Genomic DNA, 19,990 nt, shown 5'->3' with positions numbered 1-19,990 from the left:
CCTCAGATCTTATGAGGCATAGACAGTGAAGTGACAATCAGTCTGCCATTGTAGATAAAGGCATGGCAGGCACAGGGGGTACTTCTAGGCTAGGGGCTGGATACAGGACAGGGTGTCAACACAAGGTCTAGAGACAATGAATGTTGAGAGGAGCCTGAATCATCAAGAGCGAGTTAGCCAATGCTCCCTTGGAACATTGCGAAGCCAAGCCAAAAGAGCAGATCACAAGTTCACCAGCTGCATGCTGTAGCACTGGGTGCCAAGGCCCAAGTGCACATCATGTCAGAGAGCAGCAGAGGTCAGCTAGCAGGCAGCCAAGGACTGGTCCAAGGCCAGAGTCCCTCTTGTCACCCCTACTTCCACCAAGGCCATGGGATCATGTATACCTCACCACTCTCCCTCCTACACTTGGCCATGATCTTAGGGAGAGAAGCAGATGAGAGTGAGACTCTATGAGAGTTTGAGCATTTCCACCCAAGGTTAATGGAACATACTAACAAAGACTGTTTAAAATAAGAGAGTGGACTAAGGTTGTTTATTTAATACATTTTCCCCCTGACAACCAGTAGTATTCTAGACAGCTGCAGACAAAATAAAGGAGCTGCACTTTCTCTGCACCTCTGATTTATAAGGTGAGTAAATTGTGTAGCAACAGTACAAGTGCAATAATGTATTTGAATGTGCCAGGCACATAGTAAATATTTTTCTCTTTACCTCCCCCTTTTTCCTTCTTACACCAAAGTGGGCATTTTTTCCAATATGTATTTTTGACTACTCAGCATCCAAACACCCTTTTTTGGAGGGAGTTGTTCCAAAAGAGGTTGAAGTAGGGTCATAAACTCTCCAAACATTATGGAAACTGAGCTGGGGGAGTTATTTATCTGCCTTTCCTCACACAGCTAACTCAGGGCATGTAACCTAGGCCTAGCTAATGGACTTCCATGCAGCTATTTAAATCTTGAGGGAGCAGTGTTAATGGGCAGAGAGAGTTAGAGCTTTCAAGGCAGCAGTGACTGCAAAGTTTAAATCCCAAGTGTAATAGTGAGTATCCATTGACAGAAAGTCCCGGGAAGTATCGGTCTTAAAAGACTAGGCAGGTTTAATGGTATGACTTTGCTGTGTTGGCTGCTGTCTTAGTCAGCTTGTGCTGCCATAACAAAATACCATAAACTGGGTGGCTTAAATAACAGAAATTATTTTCTCATAATTTTGAAGGCTGGGAAGTCTAAGATCAAGGTGCCTTACTCAGTTTCTGTTGAGGGCTCTCTTCCTGGCTTTCAGACAGCTGCCTTCTTACTGTGTCCTCACGTGGCCTTTCCTTCGTGCATGTATATGGAGAGAAAGAAAGCAATCTCTTTCTCTCCCTCTTCTTTTAAGGCCACCAACCCTATCAGATTAGGGCCTCACTCTATTACTTCATTTAACCTTAATTACCTTATCTCCAACTACAGTCATTTGGGGGTCAGGGCTTCAATATATGAATTTTGGGGAGACACAATTCAGTCCTTAGCAGCTAATTTCCTTTCTATTCCAGCCTAATTCTCTTTTTTTAATCAATTGTATCAAGTATCTCATATCTTTGCAATAAACCCATTTTCTGTTTAAGTTGGCCAGAGTTAGTTTCTGTTGTTGGCAACCATGAACCCAGTCTGGTGCAGAAACTGGTATAAGAAGATAGTCATTTGGGGAATTGGTGCTGGTTATCTGCCCTTCCTGATGTTAAAGAAAATGAAAATTAGAGTTCAGGAATGGAAATCTGTCAGCCATAACAAATACCTAAATAATTTTTCTTCTGTGGTGATCTTTAATGACTTGACCATTGAATAGAAGAATTTAGGGGATCAAATTGTCACTGCTATTAAATAGTGTGAAAAGCATGAAGGATTTAAAGACACTATGGTGACGTGGCTACTTCTAATGGTACTGGACAGCTTAAAAAATAGATGACAAACTAAAATCTCCATATTTTAGCTAAAAGCTTAGACCCGGGGACTTTCCCTGTTTGTGATAAATGTCAACAACAAAATATTTGCCAAAACCAAACGAAAAGTTTAAGTTCTATGGGTTCCTGAACAAAGTCTGTTAAATTGCCAGTGTCACCAGGTGACTTATGTGAAAGAGGCAACAACAATCAGGAAATAATGGGAAATTGAACATAGGTGAGGATATGTACCACCCCAAACCACATTCCACACTAAGCCTTGGTCGACAGTCAAAGAAGAACCACCTCCTTTCTTTCTGCATATTCATCATCTTCCATCAAGGTTGAGGCTGTTTTGTCATTCTATTTATAGACCTCGACCATTTCACCTTCAGCATCAGGCCTAAGGTCAGCAGGACCTGGACAGTAAGCTATAGCTGGTACCTTCAATACCTAATTAGGACATACGTAGGTCAAAGGATGGGGAAAAATCTTGGCAACCTACTACTTCAGGAATGTTTCCATGGGTCTAGTGGTCTGGTAAACTCCAAAGTATAAGGTGAATTCCCTGTTTCTCTAATACTAAGAATCAAAATGGTTGGCGGGCCTTTCTGGCTTTTAGAGACAGCACGTTCAACATTCGCATGTACTTATTGGATCCATTTACTAGGAGATTCTCACAGCTTGTACTTTAAAGTGGCTATACTACTTAGAAATTATGATCCAGCTGATCCAATGGTGCCCCCATTGTCTGTGGCAAACCGAACAAATGCCCCTAAGGGGGAGAATCACAGATTTTAGAACAATAGTGTAGCCTCTTCATTGCATTACTGCTCTCCTTTTGAGAGATAGGTATTACTTTGCTGCTGAGCCTGAATGGAGATTAAACTCTGACCATGAGATATCAGGTGACTATGGAAAACAAACTATGCATTATGAATTGGAATGTTATCTGATACACCGAGCTATCAAGTCAGGTGAATCCACTGTTACCTCATCTCATGGGCAAGTTTTCTTCACTAGGCTGCAGCAAACAACACACATGAGCCAGTTGCTCATACTCTTCTGTGTTCTTACTCCTGCTGCACTGTCACTCCTCCCTCAGCTAAAGAAAAATAACCTGTGACTAGCTAGCACTTGACCTGGACTCCAGAATGTCCTATGTGATATGTTGGCATAAGCCAGAAGTAGACTGCTGAAAGTACAAACCTAATTAGGTGTAGGCCTGAAGTTCAGTGCAAAAGGAAAACCATTATGATTCTACCTGGTGAAAAGAGGCTTGAGTAGCATATCTCATTGCCTACTTTGCTTGGAAGAATAGATTATATGAGAAAAGGCTCTATATATAATAATCCAGAGCAATGATTAATGTGTTGACTGTAAAGTCATTATCAAATAATATAGGTGGCAAAAAATTTTAGGAAATAAGTATATAGAGGGACCTTTCAAAATAGATCTAGATTGACATAATATTTACGTATAATCAAAAGTCATACACTATGAAAGTGGCTCTTAGTAATCAGTAGAAGAGTTGACCTGTTCTATAATGTCCATCATCCTGTGTTCATCTGCACAAGTGTTTGCTCAGTGTCCATAGTAGCAAGAACGTAGGCTACACAAGGGCTCAGTTTCCTTGATTAAGGCTATCCTGGCTAGTGTCCAGTCAAAAGTCAACCTAAACTCCTGATACTGGAGCATATCTGGAAAGAAGAATCAGACAGGTGCATCACTTTGGTCCTTTTCTATCATGGAGGGGGAATCAACTTATCTTCACTAAAATAGCTACTTAATCTGGATTTTCCCTTCCATTTGTCATGCTACTCATAGGTTCACCAGTTTCTGAAAAGTTTATATTTTGTGGGTTTTGGCTGTCATCTTGCTAACTAGCTTTTCTTGGTTTCTGCCTATCTTGTCGACCTTTGTGCGTGTGTGTGTCTGCGTGTGTGTGTGCGTGTGCGTGCGTGTGTGTGTGTGTGTGTGTGTGTGTTACAGAATATCCTTCCACTTAAGCTCTTTCCAGCTTAAATTAATCAAAGTTTCCAACCTTTGAAACTATGAATTCTGGAGCACTTATCTCATATTCTACACTTTGACCTGTCTTTTATGTCCACAATCTGGCTCATCAGGCAGACAGTCAAGGTTATTCTACTAGCTCAGCCAGGGCATCTATCCATTCCCACACCAAATACCAAGCACCATGGTAGACACAGTGATACATAGAATTAATGTGTCCATTACCAGTGATAAGGACCCATGAGAAGGGATGCCTTGAGAGATCAAGGGAACTAGACTTGTAAATGAACCTGGGAAAAGCAATTAGTAATCCATAATTAGATATTTATTTCACATCAGCTCTATAGTTTAGATATTAGTTATTTTCTCAGTTCAAGGTTCTCAGATCATCTACCTGCAAAGGATGAGTCTTGCAGTCAGAAAAAAAAAATCTCAGAAGCACTTTTGTGTTGTTAACATGAACTTCCTGGCCCTTGGTCTCAGTTGAGCTGTATCACTCATTTTCCTGCTATGAAGAGACTCTTTGAGATGCATTAAGCTTGTGTGAAATACTAAAGAGATGGATTCAACATAACAACTTTTAAAAAGCAGTGTTTTTATTTCATGTAACACCTTTTATTTCTGAACCCCTTGAATATACAAAACACATTAAACCTCTGACCCAAGTTGCTTAGAAAATTTGATTATGATGGATAATTAACTGGTTAATTCATGGTTAAGCCAAAAATTCCCAGACCATCTTCCTAAGATATAACTATTAATTATCCAGTGTTTTTAAGTACAGTACTGTCACCAAGATGTAATTTTATGACGGTATTTCAAAAAGTTCATAGAGAAGCACCCACGCCAGAGCAGGTAGGTGCCACCATGGGAATCCCAGCTCAGGCCAGGACACGGCACCCAGAGAGGCCCCAGACCCGAGAGCTGCCGGGCCCACATGACCTGAGGCACCCATGCCAGAGCAGATAGGTGCCACTACGGGAATCCCAGCCCAGGCCAGTCCCCACAGACCAGAGAGGCCCAAGCCTCCCACCCACAGGCACCGAGGCAGCTGTGCCAAATTGACACTCACTGCAGGATCCTAGCCTGACATTAGGGTCAAAAGAGTGGCATGAAATCCATCACCACAATGACTAAAAACCAAAGGAAAGATACCAGAAATATGAAAAATCAAGAAATTACACCATGACCAAAGGGTAATAATAACTCTCAAGCTCTAGATCCTATAGAACAAGAAGTCCTTGAAATGACTGACAAGGAATTTCAAGCAACAATTCTAAGGAAACTAAATGAGATACAAGAAAACTCAGTTAGACAACACAATGAAATGAGAAAAAGTATTCTAGACCCAAAAGAAGAAATGTACAAAGAAATCAATGCCCTGAAAAAGGATGTAGCAGAGCCTGTGGAGCTGAAGAATTCATTCAGTGAAATAAAAAACACAACAGAGACTTTAACCAGCAGGCTAGAACAAGCAGAAGAGAGAATTTCTCACCTTGAAGATGGGCTGTTTGAAATAACACAGGCAGACAAAAATCAAAAAAGAAAAAAGAATTTAAAACATTGAAGAAAATCTAAGAGAGATAACAGACAACCTTAAGCACTCAAATATCTGAATCATGGGTATTCCAGAAGGGGAGGAAAAAGGAAATGGCATTGAAAACATATTCAATGAAATAATGGCAGAAAACTTCCCAGGTATAGGGAAAGACAGAGGTCTTCAGATTCAGGAGGCTCAAAGATCCCCAAATATACTTAACCCAAAAAGGTCCTCTCCAAGAAATGTTATAGTCAAATTGGCAAAACTCAGAGGCAAAGAGAGAATCTTAAAAGCTGCAAGAGAGAAGTGTCAAGTCACCTATAAGGGAGCCCCTATCAGACTAACATCAGACACCCTCAAAGCCAGAAAAGAATGGGATGATATATTCAAAGTACTAAAAGACGAAGATTGCCAGCCAAGAAAGGCTATCCTTCCAAAATAAAGGACAAATAGTGTATTTCAGAGACAAACCAAAACTGCAAGAGTCCACTACCACATGATCAGCCTTACAAGAAATTCTCAAGGGAGTACTGGGTTCAGTACCTGAAAAACAACCACCACTGCCATAAATACTCAAGAAAAAACAAAACCTACTAGTAAAATAAAAATGCTAAAAATAAAGAGAATAAAAAGTTTATCTACCACCCCAAGAAAACAACAAATGCAGAAGACAAGCAGTAAATGAGAAAGAAAGGACTAAAAGATACTTAAAACATCCAAACAAAAAAAATCAACAAAATGCTAGGAGTAAATCAACACCTTTCAATAACAACTCTTAATGTAAAAGAATTAAATTCTCCACTCAGAAGACACAGACTGACTGACTGGATTTAAAAGGTGGACCCAACTATATGCTGCCTTCAAGAGACTCACCTCACCTGTAAAGATACAAATAGACTAAGAGTGAGAGGATTGAAAAAGATATACCATACAAATAGAAATGAAAACCGAGCTGGAGTAGCTATTCTTATACCAGATAAAATACACTTTAAAGCAAAAACCATAAAAAGAGATAAAGGAGGCCACTATATAATGATAAAAGGATTTATCCATCAAGAAGACATAGCAATCATAAATATATATGCACCCAACATTGGAGCAGCCGGATTTATAAAGCAAACACTATTAGACCTAAAGAATGAGATAGACACTAATACTAATAGAAGGGAACCTGAACACCCCACTCTCAATATTGGACAGATCATCTAGGCAAATAATCATCACAGAAGCACAAGATCTAAGCAAAACTTTAGACCAATTGGACTTAGCAGATATCTTCAGAACATTCCACCCCACAACCTCAGAATATTCTTTCTTCTCATCAGCATGGAGAATATTTCATGTAGTTTTTCAGATCACAATGGATTAAAATTAAAAATCAATAACAAATGAAATTCTGGAAACTATACATACACATGGAAATTAAACAGCATTCTACTTAATGACATATGGGTCCAAGAAGAAATTAAACAGGAAATAAAAAATTTATTGAAACTGATGAAAATAATGATACATCATACCCAAACCTGTAGGATACTGCAAAAGCAGTACTTCAGAAGAATGGAAAGATGGCAAGTGAACAACCTAACACTTCACCTTAAAGAACTAGAAAAACAAGAACAATCTAAACCCAAAGTTATCAAATGGAAAGAAATAATTAAGATCAGAGCACAACTTAATGAAATAGAAACCCCCAAAGCAATACAAAAGATCAATGCATCAAAAAGTTAGTTTTTTAAGAAGATAAGTAAAATTGACAAACCATTATCAAGGCTAACAAAAAAAGAAGAGAGAAGACCCAAATAACAAAAATTAGAAATTAAAAAGGTGATATTACAACTGATAACTCAGAAATACAAGAAATAATTAGAGACTACTATACACAGCTATTTGCTAACAAATTTGAAAATCTGGAGGAAATGTATAAATTTCTGGACACATACAAACTACCAAAACTGACCCAAGAAGATGTACAAAATCTGAAGAGACCAATAACAATAAAAGAGGTTGAAGCTGTTTTCAGAAGGTTCCCAACAAAGAAAAGCCTAGGACCAGATGGGTTCACTGCAGAATTTTACCAAACTCTCAAAGATCAATTGATACCAATTCTCTACAAACTATTCCAAAAGATTGAAACAGAGGCCATTCTCCCAAACTCATTCTATGAAACAAACATCACCCTGATACCAAAACCAGACAAAGATATATCAAAAATACTAGCTAACAGAATATAGCAACACATGCACAAAATTATACAGCATGATCAAGTGGGATTCATCCCAGGGATGCAAGGTTGGTTCAACATATGCAAATTAATAAATGTGATACACCACATCAATAAAATCAAAGAAAAAGACCATATGATCATTTCTATAGATGCTCAAAAAGCATCTATAGAAATTCCACAATCATTCATAATAAAGACTCTTCACAAGTTAGGTATAGATGGAAAGTATCTCAACATAATTACATCCATATATGATAAGCCCACTGCCAATAACACTCTGAATGGGGAAAAGCTGAAATCTTTTCCCTTAAGAACAGGAACTAGACAAGGATGAGAGGTCCCCCTCTCACCACTCCTATTCAACATAGTGTTGGAAGGACTAGCCAGAGCAATCAGAAAAGAGAAAGAAATAAAAGGCATCCCGATTGGAAAAGATGAAGCCAAACTGTCCCTGTTTGCCGATGACATGATCTTATATATCTAACAGCCTAAAGCCTCTACAAAAAAATTCTTAGAGTTGATAAATGATTTCAGCAAAGTTGCAGGATACAAAATCAACACTCACAAATCAGTAGCATTTCTATACTCCAACAGTGAACATGCAGGAAAAGAAATCAAGAAAGCTAGCCCAATCACAATAGCCACCAAAAAAATAAAATACTTAGGAATAAAGTTAACCAAGGATTTGAAAAATCTCTACAATGAGAATTACAAACCACAGATGAGAGAAACTAAAGATGACACAAGAAGATGGAAAGATATCCCATGCTCTTGGATTGGAAGAATTAACATTGTGAAAATGTCCATACTACCCAAAGTGATCTACAAATTCAATGCAATCGCCATCAAAATTCCAATGACATTTTTCTCTGAAATGGAAAAACTTATCCTAACATTTACATGGAATAACAAAAGACCATGGATAGCCAAAGAAATTCTGAGCAAAAAAAAAAAAAAGCCGGAGGCATAACACTACCTGACTTTACATTATACTACAAAGCTATAATAACCAAAACAGCATGGTACTGGCATAAAAACAGATTCACAGATCAATGGAATAGAATAGAGAATCCAGAAATCAACCCATACACCTACAGCCATCTGATCTTTGACAAAGGCACCAAGTCTATACACTGGGGAAGACACTGCCTCTTCAGCAAATGGTGCTCATAAAACCAGATATCCATATGCAAGAGAATGAAACTAGACCTATACCTCTCAACATATACCAAAATCAACTGAAAATGGATTAAAGAATTAAACATATACCCTGAAACAATAAAACTCCTTAAAGAAAACATATGGGAATCACTCCAAGAAGTAGGATTGGGTACAGACTTCATGAATAAGGCCCCAAAAGGACAAGTAACCAAAGGAAAAATAAACAAATGGGATTATATCAAATTAAAAAGCTTCTGCACAGCAAAAGAAACAATTAACAGAGTTAAAAGACAATCAACAGAGTGGGAGAAAATATTTTCAAAATGTACATCTGACAAAGGATTAATATCCAGAATATACAAGGAACTCAAACAACTTTAAAGCAAAAAACCAAATAACCCAATTAAAAAATAGGCAAAGGAGCTGAATAGGCATTTCTCAAAGGAAGATATACAAATAGCCAACAGAAACATGAAAAAATGCTCAACATCAGTCAGCATTTGGGAAATGCAAATCAAAACCATACTGAGATACCATCGCACTCAAATTAGGATGGCTAATATCCAAAAGACTCAGAATGATAAGTGCTGACGAGGTTGCAGAGAAAAAGGAACCCTCCTACACTGTTGGTGGGACTGTGAAATGGTGCAGCCTTTATGGAAAATGGTTTGGAGGTTCTTCAAACAATTACAGATAGATCTACCATATGACCAGCTATACCACTGCTGGGAATATACCCAGAGGAATGGAAATCATAATGTCGAAGGGATACCTGTACTCCAACATTTATTGCAGCACTATTTATAATAGCCAAGAGTTGGAACCAGCCAAAATGTCCATCATCAGTTGAGTGGATATAGTAAATGTGGCTTATCTACACAATGGAATTCTGTTGTGCTATAAAAAGGAATGAAATACTACCATTCACAGCAACATGGATGGACCTAGAAAAAATTATATTAAGTGAAATAAGCCAGGCACAGAAAGGGAAATACCACATGTTCTCACTTATTTGTGGGAGCTAAAAATAAATAAATAAATACACAAACAAACAGGGGCTGTGGGGAAGAAGACACAACAATCACAATTCCTTGAACTTAAGACAAGTGAACAGATATGATGTTGATGGGTCGAGGGGAGAGGGAGAGGGGAGGAAGGAATCAGTAAAGTGACATGAAAATCAACTACATTGTATATTGATAAAATGTATTTTTTTAAAAAGTTCATAAAAAATAGAATTAGATAATATGAATCTTTCCACAAACTTTTTGAAGTACCCTCGTATTTTGAGACCAAAGTTCACATGGTGTTCTAGGACGACTCTTTTCGATGTCCCTCCATTTTCTGTAGAACTATAAATTACCGAGGGTATAGAAAATAAAGCAGAATGTCCATTGACAACAGGTCTTGCTCTGCATTTTGTCTTTTTTATTACATTTTTTCATTTTTAATTGTAATTTAACTCCCCTTTGTTTTTCATTGAAAGATATATTCTGGATAGATGAGTTTATCTGACTAAGATTTGATTGCATGATAATCCCCCCTTAGTTACAGGGGACATGTTCCAAGATCCCCAGTGCATGCCTGAAACTGTTGATGGTACCTCACCCTATATACTCTATGTTTTTTATTATACATACATACCTGTAATAATATTTAATTTATAAATGAGGTACAGTAAGCTATTAACAACAATAACTCATAATAAAATATAACAATTATAACAATATTTGTAATAAAAGTTATGGGAATATTTATTTCTGGAATTTTCCATTTAGTATTTTCAGACTGTGGTAGACCATGGATAACTGAAACCCAAAAAGAGCAAAATCATGAATAAGGGAAGAGTACTGTGCACTATTACTAGGTCATTTAACAAATATGTGACTTTTAGCATGAGGCTTGTGCTTTGGAATACCAAGACTGGATAATGTCTTAGCCAATATCTATTTTAATCTCTAGCCTAAATCAAGAAATAAACCATGAAAGCTCTCCTGACCACACCTGAAAGGTGGTTCGGAGATAAAGAAAACAATTATCTCTTTTTTTTAAACCAGAAAATTTTGTCTATTCAATGTAAATGCCTTTAAAAAAAAAACAACCTGAAATATCTATGTTTCTCAGATATCTTTTTTTTGTTGTTCAAGAGACTTGCCAAAATGATATGAGGTTAAAATATTTTCTAAGAAAACTAATACTCCGGAAGAGGATTCCCCTAACCTCTAATCCCTGACTTTTGTTAACAACGGGCCTGGGGGCTCTCTAGTTCTATAGTTTATTTTGAAAGAGAATTAACACTTTAAACAAGTGTCCAAGATAAAATAGTAAGCATATTTCAAGAAAGCAAAATAAGGCAGGTGTCCATAACCCTCTGGAATAGTCAGTTCTTCTCTAAAGGACAGAAGCTAAAAATAAGATTAGTCTGTGTCATCTTCACTAGGGATTTTTAATTTGCATCCAGATGCCACCATGGGTTGCCACCAAAAAGGTGACTGTTTTTTAAACTAATAATTTCTGAGAAAGAGCGTAAGGTTCAGGAAATTGGGAGGTAGTTAAAAAGCTTGAGTCAAGTTTAGGGCCTGTTTTCTTTCAAGAAATCATGAGTTGTCTTAGGATTGGCTTCCATTAAGAAATTATACCTCTAAGAAATGCCTGATTTCAGATGTAAGGTCCATGTGTATTCTCTGGAAAGTGACTTTGTTTGGCAATTTTTTTTTTTAATCAAAGAATTATGCTCCTGGGGTTACCACAGGGTGAGAAGATTAAGAACTCAACTGCCAGCAGTTTAGGACTCAATTGTGATCTCTTGTCACCTCATGCAGAAGGAGGGAGGCGAGGGGAGTGGCAGAGGTCAAGATAACAACAAGGGGGTCGTGCATGGTCTTCGGTGGTCCCTTGGACAGCATGAAGATGGGTTAAAGGGATGACTATCCCAATGTCTAAACTCTGCACTATGAAGGGAGAACCCAATGGGTTTCCCCCAATTGCCTCCATGATGATGTGATGAGGTTTATTTGCCCTGCTGGGGGTGCAACGTTGCTTCAGTCCAGCCATCGAACACCTGTGTGGATATGACTGATCTCACAAAAAGGAGGAGAATTCAGGATGCCATCATTCACCTGGAGGAGTTCTCTACAAGCCAGGGAGGTCCTCTCACCCAAGCCCCTCTGCCCAACCACGATGAAGCGAACTTCAGGCTGGCTATCTGGCTTCTGAACTTGTGAAATGATGGGTCCCGCTAGGCCCGAGCTATCCAACACAGGGGCCACCTAGCCTGGTGCCACCACTGAGCACTTGAGATGTGGATAATGCAAATAAGGAACTGCATTTTTACTTTTAATTAACTACAATTAATGTAAGCTTAAATTTCAAAACTGATATTTGATTCAATTATTGGAAATGATTTTATGTGTTCGGAACAACAGTGGTATATATAAGGTTACTTTTTCAATCATAAATTTTATAAAATCTAATTATAGCTCAAGTATTTCCAATGAAAATTCAGTGTCTGAATTGCGATATGCTGTAAATGTAAAATACAAACCAGATTTTAAAGGCTTATTGTAAAAAAAAAAATAACCTACAATATCTCATTGATCATTTTTATATTAGTTACATGTTGAAATAACAACATTTTGAAAATATTAAGTTAAATAACATATATTATTAAAACTAATAATGGCACATTATGTTTCTATTGGACAGTGCTGGACTAGATTATTCTGACTCCCTTACAGCAGCCATCTCTCTATTTGCAGCTTCTGTAGTGAGTATATACTCAAGAGGATGGAAGCCAAGGTAGAAGTTCTCCTCAACCTACCAAGAAAATATTTTTCAAAAAGTGCAAAAGTGAAACAAGAGTCTTCCTTAGCCCCCTTCCTGCCCAACTCTTCCAAATTCAAAGTACTTTCAATAGCATCTCTGCACAGGAAAAACCTGAAAAACTGCTTTGCTCTATCCTGGACCAACCCAGGCTGCCTCAGTGATTTTCTCCTTCAGTTCTCATAACCACGTCGTGTTCATGAGCAGGTAATGCCTGCACCAGCCTGGGGACTGAAACAGAGGCCTGGCTGAAACAGAAACACGACCTCCCCTCATCACAGAATCTCACTCTCACGACTCTTCCTTAAGAAAATCCATAAAACGAATGCAGCCTTAGCACATAGATCATACTCCATCCTCCTTGAAATACAATAAGTGCTTTCTCTTCCTTCTTTCTTATTCCTCTAGTGTCATCTCACTCTTCATTTCCTCCACTGAGATCTACTGAGCCCCTTCTTTGTGCCAGGCACTGTGTTGGGAATGAAGGTAAAGAACATGCACCCTGCCCTCAAGGAGATCACAGTCTACAAAGCAGACATGTAAATAATGATTCCATGTAGTGTGAGAAGGGGGAAAAGTATGCTACGCCCACACTATGAGCAGGGGGTGTCAACTAGAAGAGGAGCTGAGCCCAGAGCACACCCCTGATGGAAAGCGAACAGGACAGATGGCGTTCTAGGAGGGGACACAGCACATGCAAGTATCTGGAGGCACGATGCTCACGGAACCTTGGAACACCCAAGTATTTTGGTCTTTCTTGGATGTAAGAAATAAGATATGGAAGGGATGTGAAGGGAGAGGGTGGCCAAGATGAGACCACAAAGTCCCCATCTATAAGGTCTCACAGAGAGGAGAGGAAAATCAGAGAACTCTTCAGAACTATCAACAGGTTCTAGAAGTTTCTCCATCCTCCAGTTTGGCTTACATCATTCCAGCAGGTTAAGAAATTCTCATCCCCCCAAGCGCCATACAGAACTTGGAGTTTCTAGAAACGTCTGGCACCATCTGTGTCACTCAACAGCATTTCTTGGGTGCCTGTTATGAACCAGTCACTTACTCACTTTAACAAAGATTCAAGGACTGGCTCCCTAACCTCAGGACCTCGTGGTCAGCCCAGAGAGGAAAAGCAGATGCAGTTTGGCAGGGAACCGTAATTTTTTCCCTTTCTTACTACTTGGGAATAAAACGTATGTGTTTTAACTGTTTTGGGAGTAGACATATTCTGCTCCAAATTAGTGTTCCCTATTCTCAGCCTTCTTTCCCTACTTGTTGTATGCAGGGAGGAAAGGTCTAACCTTGTTGAGAGAACAGTATTCCTGTAGACTTTAATCCTAACTCATTCTTGTTTAAATCGTTCTCTGGAATGTTTTCCATAACAGATCTTTATGATCACAAATTAATACCCCCTATAAAGGGAATGTTCATTATCGTGCACAGTAGGGAAAGGAAGCTCAAGCTTGGGCAAATCCAAAGCACTTTTCATTTCAAAAAGTCAAATAGGAACATGTAAGAAACTGAATGCACTAGAACTTCATTAGAGATACAACAAATCAATGGTCTGAGGTTGCAAGTTTGAATATCATTAACTTGTCCATAGTCCAACAGTGACTTAAAAAATAATCAGCAAAAAGTGGACACACCAGTGTCTCCCACTGAAGGCTGTAGAAATTGAGTCAGGGAATCAGGCCACTGGGCAGTAGCCCCATCACCACCTCACTTAGCTTCCCAAGCATCAGCCCAATGCCAAGCTCCACAGAGCACGGCAGCTCTGCCATGGCACCGCAGCCACCACAGAACCCAGGAAACATCCCAACATTCTGCCTGGAACTCAACCAGTAACTGGAATTCTAAATTGGCCGATTTTATAGTCAGTGAGAGGGGAGAAATTTGTAAATAAAATATGCTTGTCTCCATTAAAAAAAAAAAACAATAATCAGTATGCCTTCCCACATTATAGGCAACAATGAGCTAAAGGGGATGTAATGTACACCACAGATTCAAATATTATCTGTCCAAGAGCCTCATTGTGTCACATGATTCAGTAGTTAGTTGTTTCCTGCTTCTGAAAGGCTGCAGTTGTCATGAAAGCATTGCCATGGCTCAAACCCCAAAATGGGAGCCAACCCAAACCTGCCACGTGGTAGGCCCTCACAGCTGCCCACCCTCTGCTGCTACTCAGCTCCCCCTGCCGGCAACCTCCATGCAGCAGGTGAAAGGTGAACACCAGGCACCCTCGGCAGCCAGGCGCTGGGTCGCTGCAGGCAGCCCAAGGTCAAACATTCTTTGTGGTGAGAGGACGATTTGCTGAACCCAAATCTAAAGGTTTTCCTGTCTAATTGCTTTAATGTCAACAGCTACAGTAGCTAGCTTTGGGTTCAAATCTGTATTGTGGAATTTGAACCATCTAAATCCCCATCACCACAAAAAAGCTCTATGGGTCTTGTTAACAAAACAGAGAGAACTATTGCCAATAGCCGAGAAATAAATTCCTCCTTTCCTGCTGCTTGGACCACAGCATAATGAGGGTTCCCAAGCCCTCTTTGCAGTAATAAAATGAAATGTACAGGCTTTTCTTTTGATGTGTTCCAGTTTAAAAGTTTAGAGCTGATGCCTTTTCATCTTTAATTTATCTTCCCTTGTAAATATTTCTGTACCATTTCCAATATCTGAAGTATACACATTTAAAAAAATAATTCACTCCTTCTCCTGTTTCAGCTGTGTAACTTTATGTTATGGGTCAAATTTGGGGCTAAATAAACATACCTCTGGCTAGAGCTCTGCAAATACCTCTGGCAGCAAATTAATTCAAACAAATGTTTTGGTTGGGGGGTGAGGCTGTATTTTAACAATCTTCCTGTTCTTGTCTGGATGCCCAAGGACAGACTAGGTGAACTCCCAAAGGCTTTCCTGACTTTGTGTTTTCTGCACGTTAACACACGTCTCAAGTTGGTTGGATCGGTTGGTTTAAAATTTCACCACCAGAGGGTGCTACTTGTTTGCTTCTAAAATTCATTTCACTATAGTGCTTGAAAAATGGAGGCCCATCTACACAACAGCCTTACCATTCAGATTTCACTTTGCTTTTGGCATTACGCATCTAAAACCAAAACTGAAAAATATATGTAGCTTGCACAAACCAAACTACACAGATTTATATACTTGTTGTAAACCAAGAAAGGAATGATAATTATTTTTCGTTTTCATGGCTTTTGTTCAGTATTTACTACATAACAGCAATGAACTCAGAATTGTAACATCTTCCCCACACCAAACAATAAAATAACATAAAGTAAAAAGAGAATTTGCTTTGCTATAACAACATTAGTCTCTAACAATGTAAATTTCACTTATCCTATTTTCAGTATACACATTTCCCTCTTCTACTTTTGCATAATTTTGCTTTGGCATAATTTTTGACTTCTAGAAACATTTTGATTTATCAGCTTCCACTTCTCTCATTAGAAGTATTTTTATGATTCATTGAGATCTGCATGCTAATTTTCCATTTAATATTTTCTGGTATACACAAAGGAGTTCGATGGAGTTCAATTCCCATTCCCTATGCAGAGCTTACATGGAAAATATTTTTAATTGTGGTGAGAGCAAATCAGGGGTCAGCAAAGTTTTTCTGTAAAGGACCAGATTATAGTAAAGATTTTAGGCCTTGTGAGCCATAAGGTCTCTTTCACAACTACTCAACCCTACCACTGTAGCAAGAAAGTTGCCATTGGCATAAATATGTTTGGAGGTAGCTATACTCCGATGATGCTTTATTTTTAGGAAGAGGTGGAGGGATATAGTTTGTAGAACCCTGCAAATAATGAATCTTAAATGTACACACTCTTATCGATAAAATTCAGAAAAGTTTTTATAACATCATCTTTTGTTGATTTTTGCTCTCCTCACACAGTTTTGAGATAGTGTGACCTCACTAGCTTATCCATTTTAAAGTGTACGGGTCCCCTGGAGGTGTAACACTGGGTTTCCTCTCCAGAGCTTACAAAACCAGAGCCAACGGAGCCTTTGGCTTTTGTTTAGTCATTGTGAAGATCTCCTATGGTAAGATATGAAATCAACCAGAAAGATGTTACTCCCTGGCAGTTTCTGCAGAGATAATGTGGAAAGTAAACAAAAGATATAGTTCACCTTCAGACTGATGTGTAGCAAGAGGAGTCTGGGTCTCCTTGGAGTAGGACACTACTTCCCTTGGCAGGAAATCCACTTGGGTAACCTTCGACACGCCCAGCTTATGCAGTCGTCTTCTGTAAGTAACAAAGGACAAAAGCTTAGAGACGGAAGGGATTCCTTGTAGAAGAGCTAGTAGTAATAAAACAAAGCACTAAAACAAACTAACCCCAAGCACCCTCAGCTTCTCAGCATAAGGGGCAGAGTCACGAAGTAGAACTGGCCTTGGACTGGAAGTCAGGACACTTGGATTTCTGGCCCACTTTGGCCTTAATTTGCTGGGTGATGTCAGAGAAATCCCCCATCCTGACTCTCAGCTTTCTTGTCTATAAAGTAAAGTAGGGGTCTGGCTCAGATGAGAACTCTTCCATTCTGAGCGTGTTTGATTCTGCTTGATTAAAATTTACAAAAGGAACTTTCATTTGCAATATGGGATTCTAGTCTCTCAGGTGAGAGGGAAAAAAAGAAGGTAATGCTTCTCAGATCTGAAGAAAAGAGAGCTGGATTCTTCAGTGGAGAAACATGTTCTCTATGATAACAGTGAGAGGATCATATTTTGAGAGAGAGTTTAACATTTCTCATTTCTCCAGAAAAGCAGCTAAAACAGATCAGCATGAGAATTTGTTTGAAAGACACAGGTATAGCATAGATACGTAAAGAGGGCACTGGGCTCAGTGTGATAAACTCTTAGTTTGGCATCCCAAAACTAACTGGGGCCATGAAAGAAATCATTTCAGAATACTTATGTGGCACTTTACATGTTTTCAGACATCATCTGTCTTCATGACACCTCTATGAAGTATGTGAGCAGATGTTACCATTCCCATTTCATAGATGAGGAAAACAAGACTCAGTGTAAGAGAAATGCCAAGTTTATACAACTCATAAATGGGAGAACCAGGGTTAAAATGCTATTGACCCAAGTCCTGGTCCAATGTTTTTCCACCAAGCTAAACTCCTACCGAGGTTTTAATTGTGAGTTCTGAGTCAATCCAGAGTCACCCACCAGACAGCCAGTCTTGGTGACAACATTGTCTGGTGGTTAAACACAGACTCCAGCCCCACCATTTGCCAGCTGTGTGTTGGGTGATACCTTGAACAAGTTACTAAGCTCTCTGTGCCTCAGCTTCCTCATCTGTAAAATGGAGATAATAGTACTTTCTAATATGATCATTATGGGTAATGTATATGTACCACATACGAATAATGCATTTACCACGTATATATTAGGTATACATATGAGAATGTACATAATTTATATACATATATATCTTACAACAGTTCCTGGAACATTATTTTTAGTATACAGGTTTAGGATTAGTATTAGACACATTCTACTATATTTCTTTAAAATTTCCAGGCATAGAGTATACATGTGTCTCCGTGAGAGAAAAAGACAGAAAGGTATAATAACGAATTAGCCCAGATCCCACATTCCTTAGATCTCTAGGATCAATAGAACATACCCTATTCTTATTATTGTACTTAATTATTACTAGCAGATGGCACAGCCTCATTTCTTTTTCTTTAAATGAGTGTAAGTAGCAACAAAGTGAGAGAGAAGGCTCCCACAGCTAGGAATTTCCATGTACAATTTTCCAAGCATTCTAGAAGACAAAAATTCTTCTTTTCTATGAGTTACTAAAACAATTGAGGTCATATCTAAGATGTACACAAAGTAGATACAAGCAAACAATCAGACGCTGGTTTACAGAACAAGCCAAGCTGGCTGTCCTTGCAGTCCAAATAAGCATGATGGTAGCCCAAGTTCCACGCAGGCTGGGCCCACATGGGCCATTTCACTGGAACTCTGGACCACAAGAGTGTAAAGGAGGGTCCCCAGCACTTCTGTACAGCCTCCTCAAACGGAACTTGGGAGAAACACGCAAAACCTACCAGAAACAAAATTACCAAACAAGGTAAAGGGCTCAAAATTTCGAAGTAAAAAATTCAAGGTATTATTTTAAAACTCTCTTGGGCATCTTTCTAAGGCCCCAAGATGTCAGTCTACATCATAAGCAAGGACATGGGGAAGAAACATGGCCCAGTAATGTGCCCCCACTACCTCTGGCATGGAGAGACCACCCCGGACCCTAAGACCTCTATGGGCATCTGAGTGAGGCCAGGGAAGACTCAGGTCAACTTACACCAGCACGTGACATGGCATAAGACCCAGGACCATCTTTTTGGCTTATCAGCAACAGCCACTGGGCTGTAGGAGGTTGATCTGTAATTTGATAATCCACTGGGACAAACTGAAACCAACTGGCAAGGCAGTGTAGCAAGATGGTTAAGTCATGCACTCATACAGAAACCCAGTTCAAATCCCTGCTTTGTCACTTACCAGCTGAATGGTAGGTAAAAGCTTTGGACGAGTGACAAACCCACCTACGCCTCATGTATCATATCTGTAAAATGGACACTTATCATTGAGTTGTGAGGATCAGATGAAGCTAACACTTGTACAGCACTTAATTTAGTGCCACCCAGTAAGCATCTCTTGGCTCAAGCAGCTCTACTTTTATCTTCTTGAGTGATGATAATAATGTTTATATTTGTAAAACATTCAGAGAAAGCAGATTTGTGAGTGATCTAAACTAAAGATTCTTTAAGATCCTAGAGTTGAAGATCATCTCTGCCAATAAACCATAAGGATCACACTCCTAATTTCTTTGTATGGCACATGTGTAGGTTTTGGTGGCTTGTGAGAGTCCATTTGCTTTTCCTTTAACTGAAAGTATTATTACTGTGAAACTTCTCCATTTTCAAAATTTAACTTGAATAAATGAGTTTATCCCACTAAAACAAAATATTTTCTTTTCACGATGATTATTAAAAAGTTTCAACTAGTCTCTCACTAACGTTATTTGTGAGCTCAGAGTCCCAACTCAGCCTGAGCTACCCAAAATAAATAAAGCTGACTTGTCATTATGTGATTTCCCCAGTACACTAAAGTCATATTGATAGACTCGTGGTTCTCCTGGCATGAGGATGAATCTGTCTCGATTGATTTATAATTTTTTTTTTTTAATTTTATTTTGTCGATATACATTGTGGCTGATTATTGCTCCCCATCACCAAAACCTCCCTCCCTTCTCCCTCCCCCCCTCCCCCCCAACAA

General features: G+C 38.9%; 1 protein-coding gene across 8 annotated transcripts in view; it reads right to left on the bottom strand.

Annotated features, from left to right (window-relative positions):
- DYNC1I1 (dynein cytoplasmic 1 intermediate chain 1) overlaps positions 1-19,990 on the bottom strand; it is a 278,647-nt gene that overhangs the window by 210,148 nt on the left and 48,509 nt on the right. For all 8 annotated transcript variants that reach the window (XM_063099026.1, XM_063099022.1, XM_063099024.1 and 5 more), the window contains one exon: positions 16,831-16,946. In XM_063099026.1, coding sequence (XP_062955096.1) covers positions 16,831-16,946 — 116 coding nt within the window. The remainder of the gene's footprint in view (positions 1-16,830; positions 16,947-19,990) is intronic.

The sequence above is a fragment of the Cynocephalus volans genome, chromosome 6, assembly GCF_027409185.1.
Source record: "Cynocephalus volans isolate mCynVol1 chromosome 6, mCynVol1.pri, whole genome shotgun sequence".
Classification (NCBI taxonomy): Eukaryota; Metazoa; Chordata; class Mammalia; order Dermoptera; family Cynocephalidae; genus Cynocephalus; species Cynocephalus volans.
The sequence above is the reverse complement of the archived record's forward strand: the minus strand, read 5'-3'. Positions and strand labels throughout refer to the sequence as shown.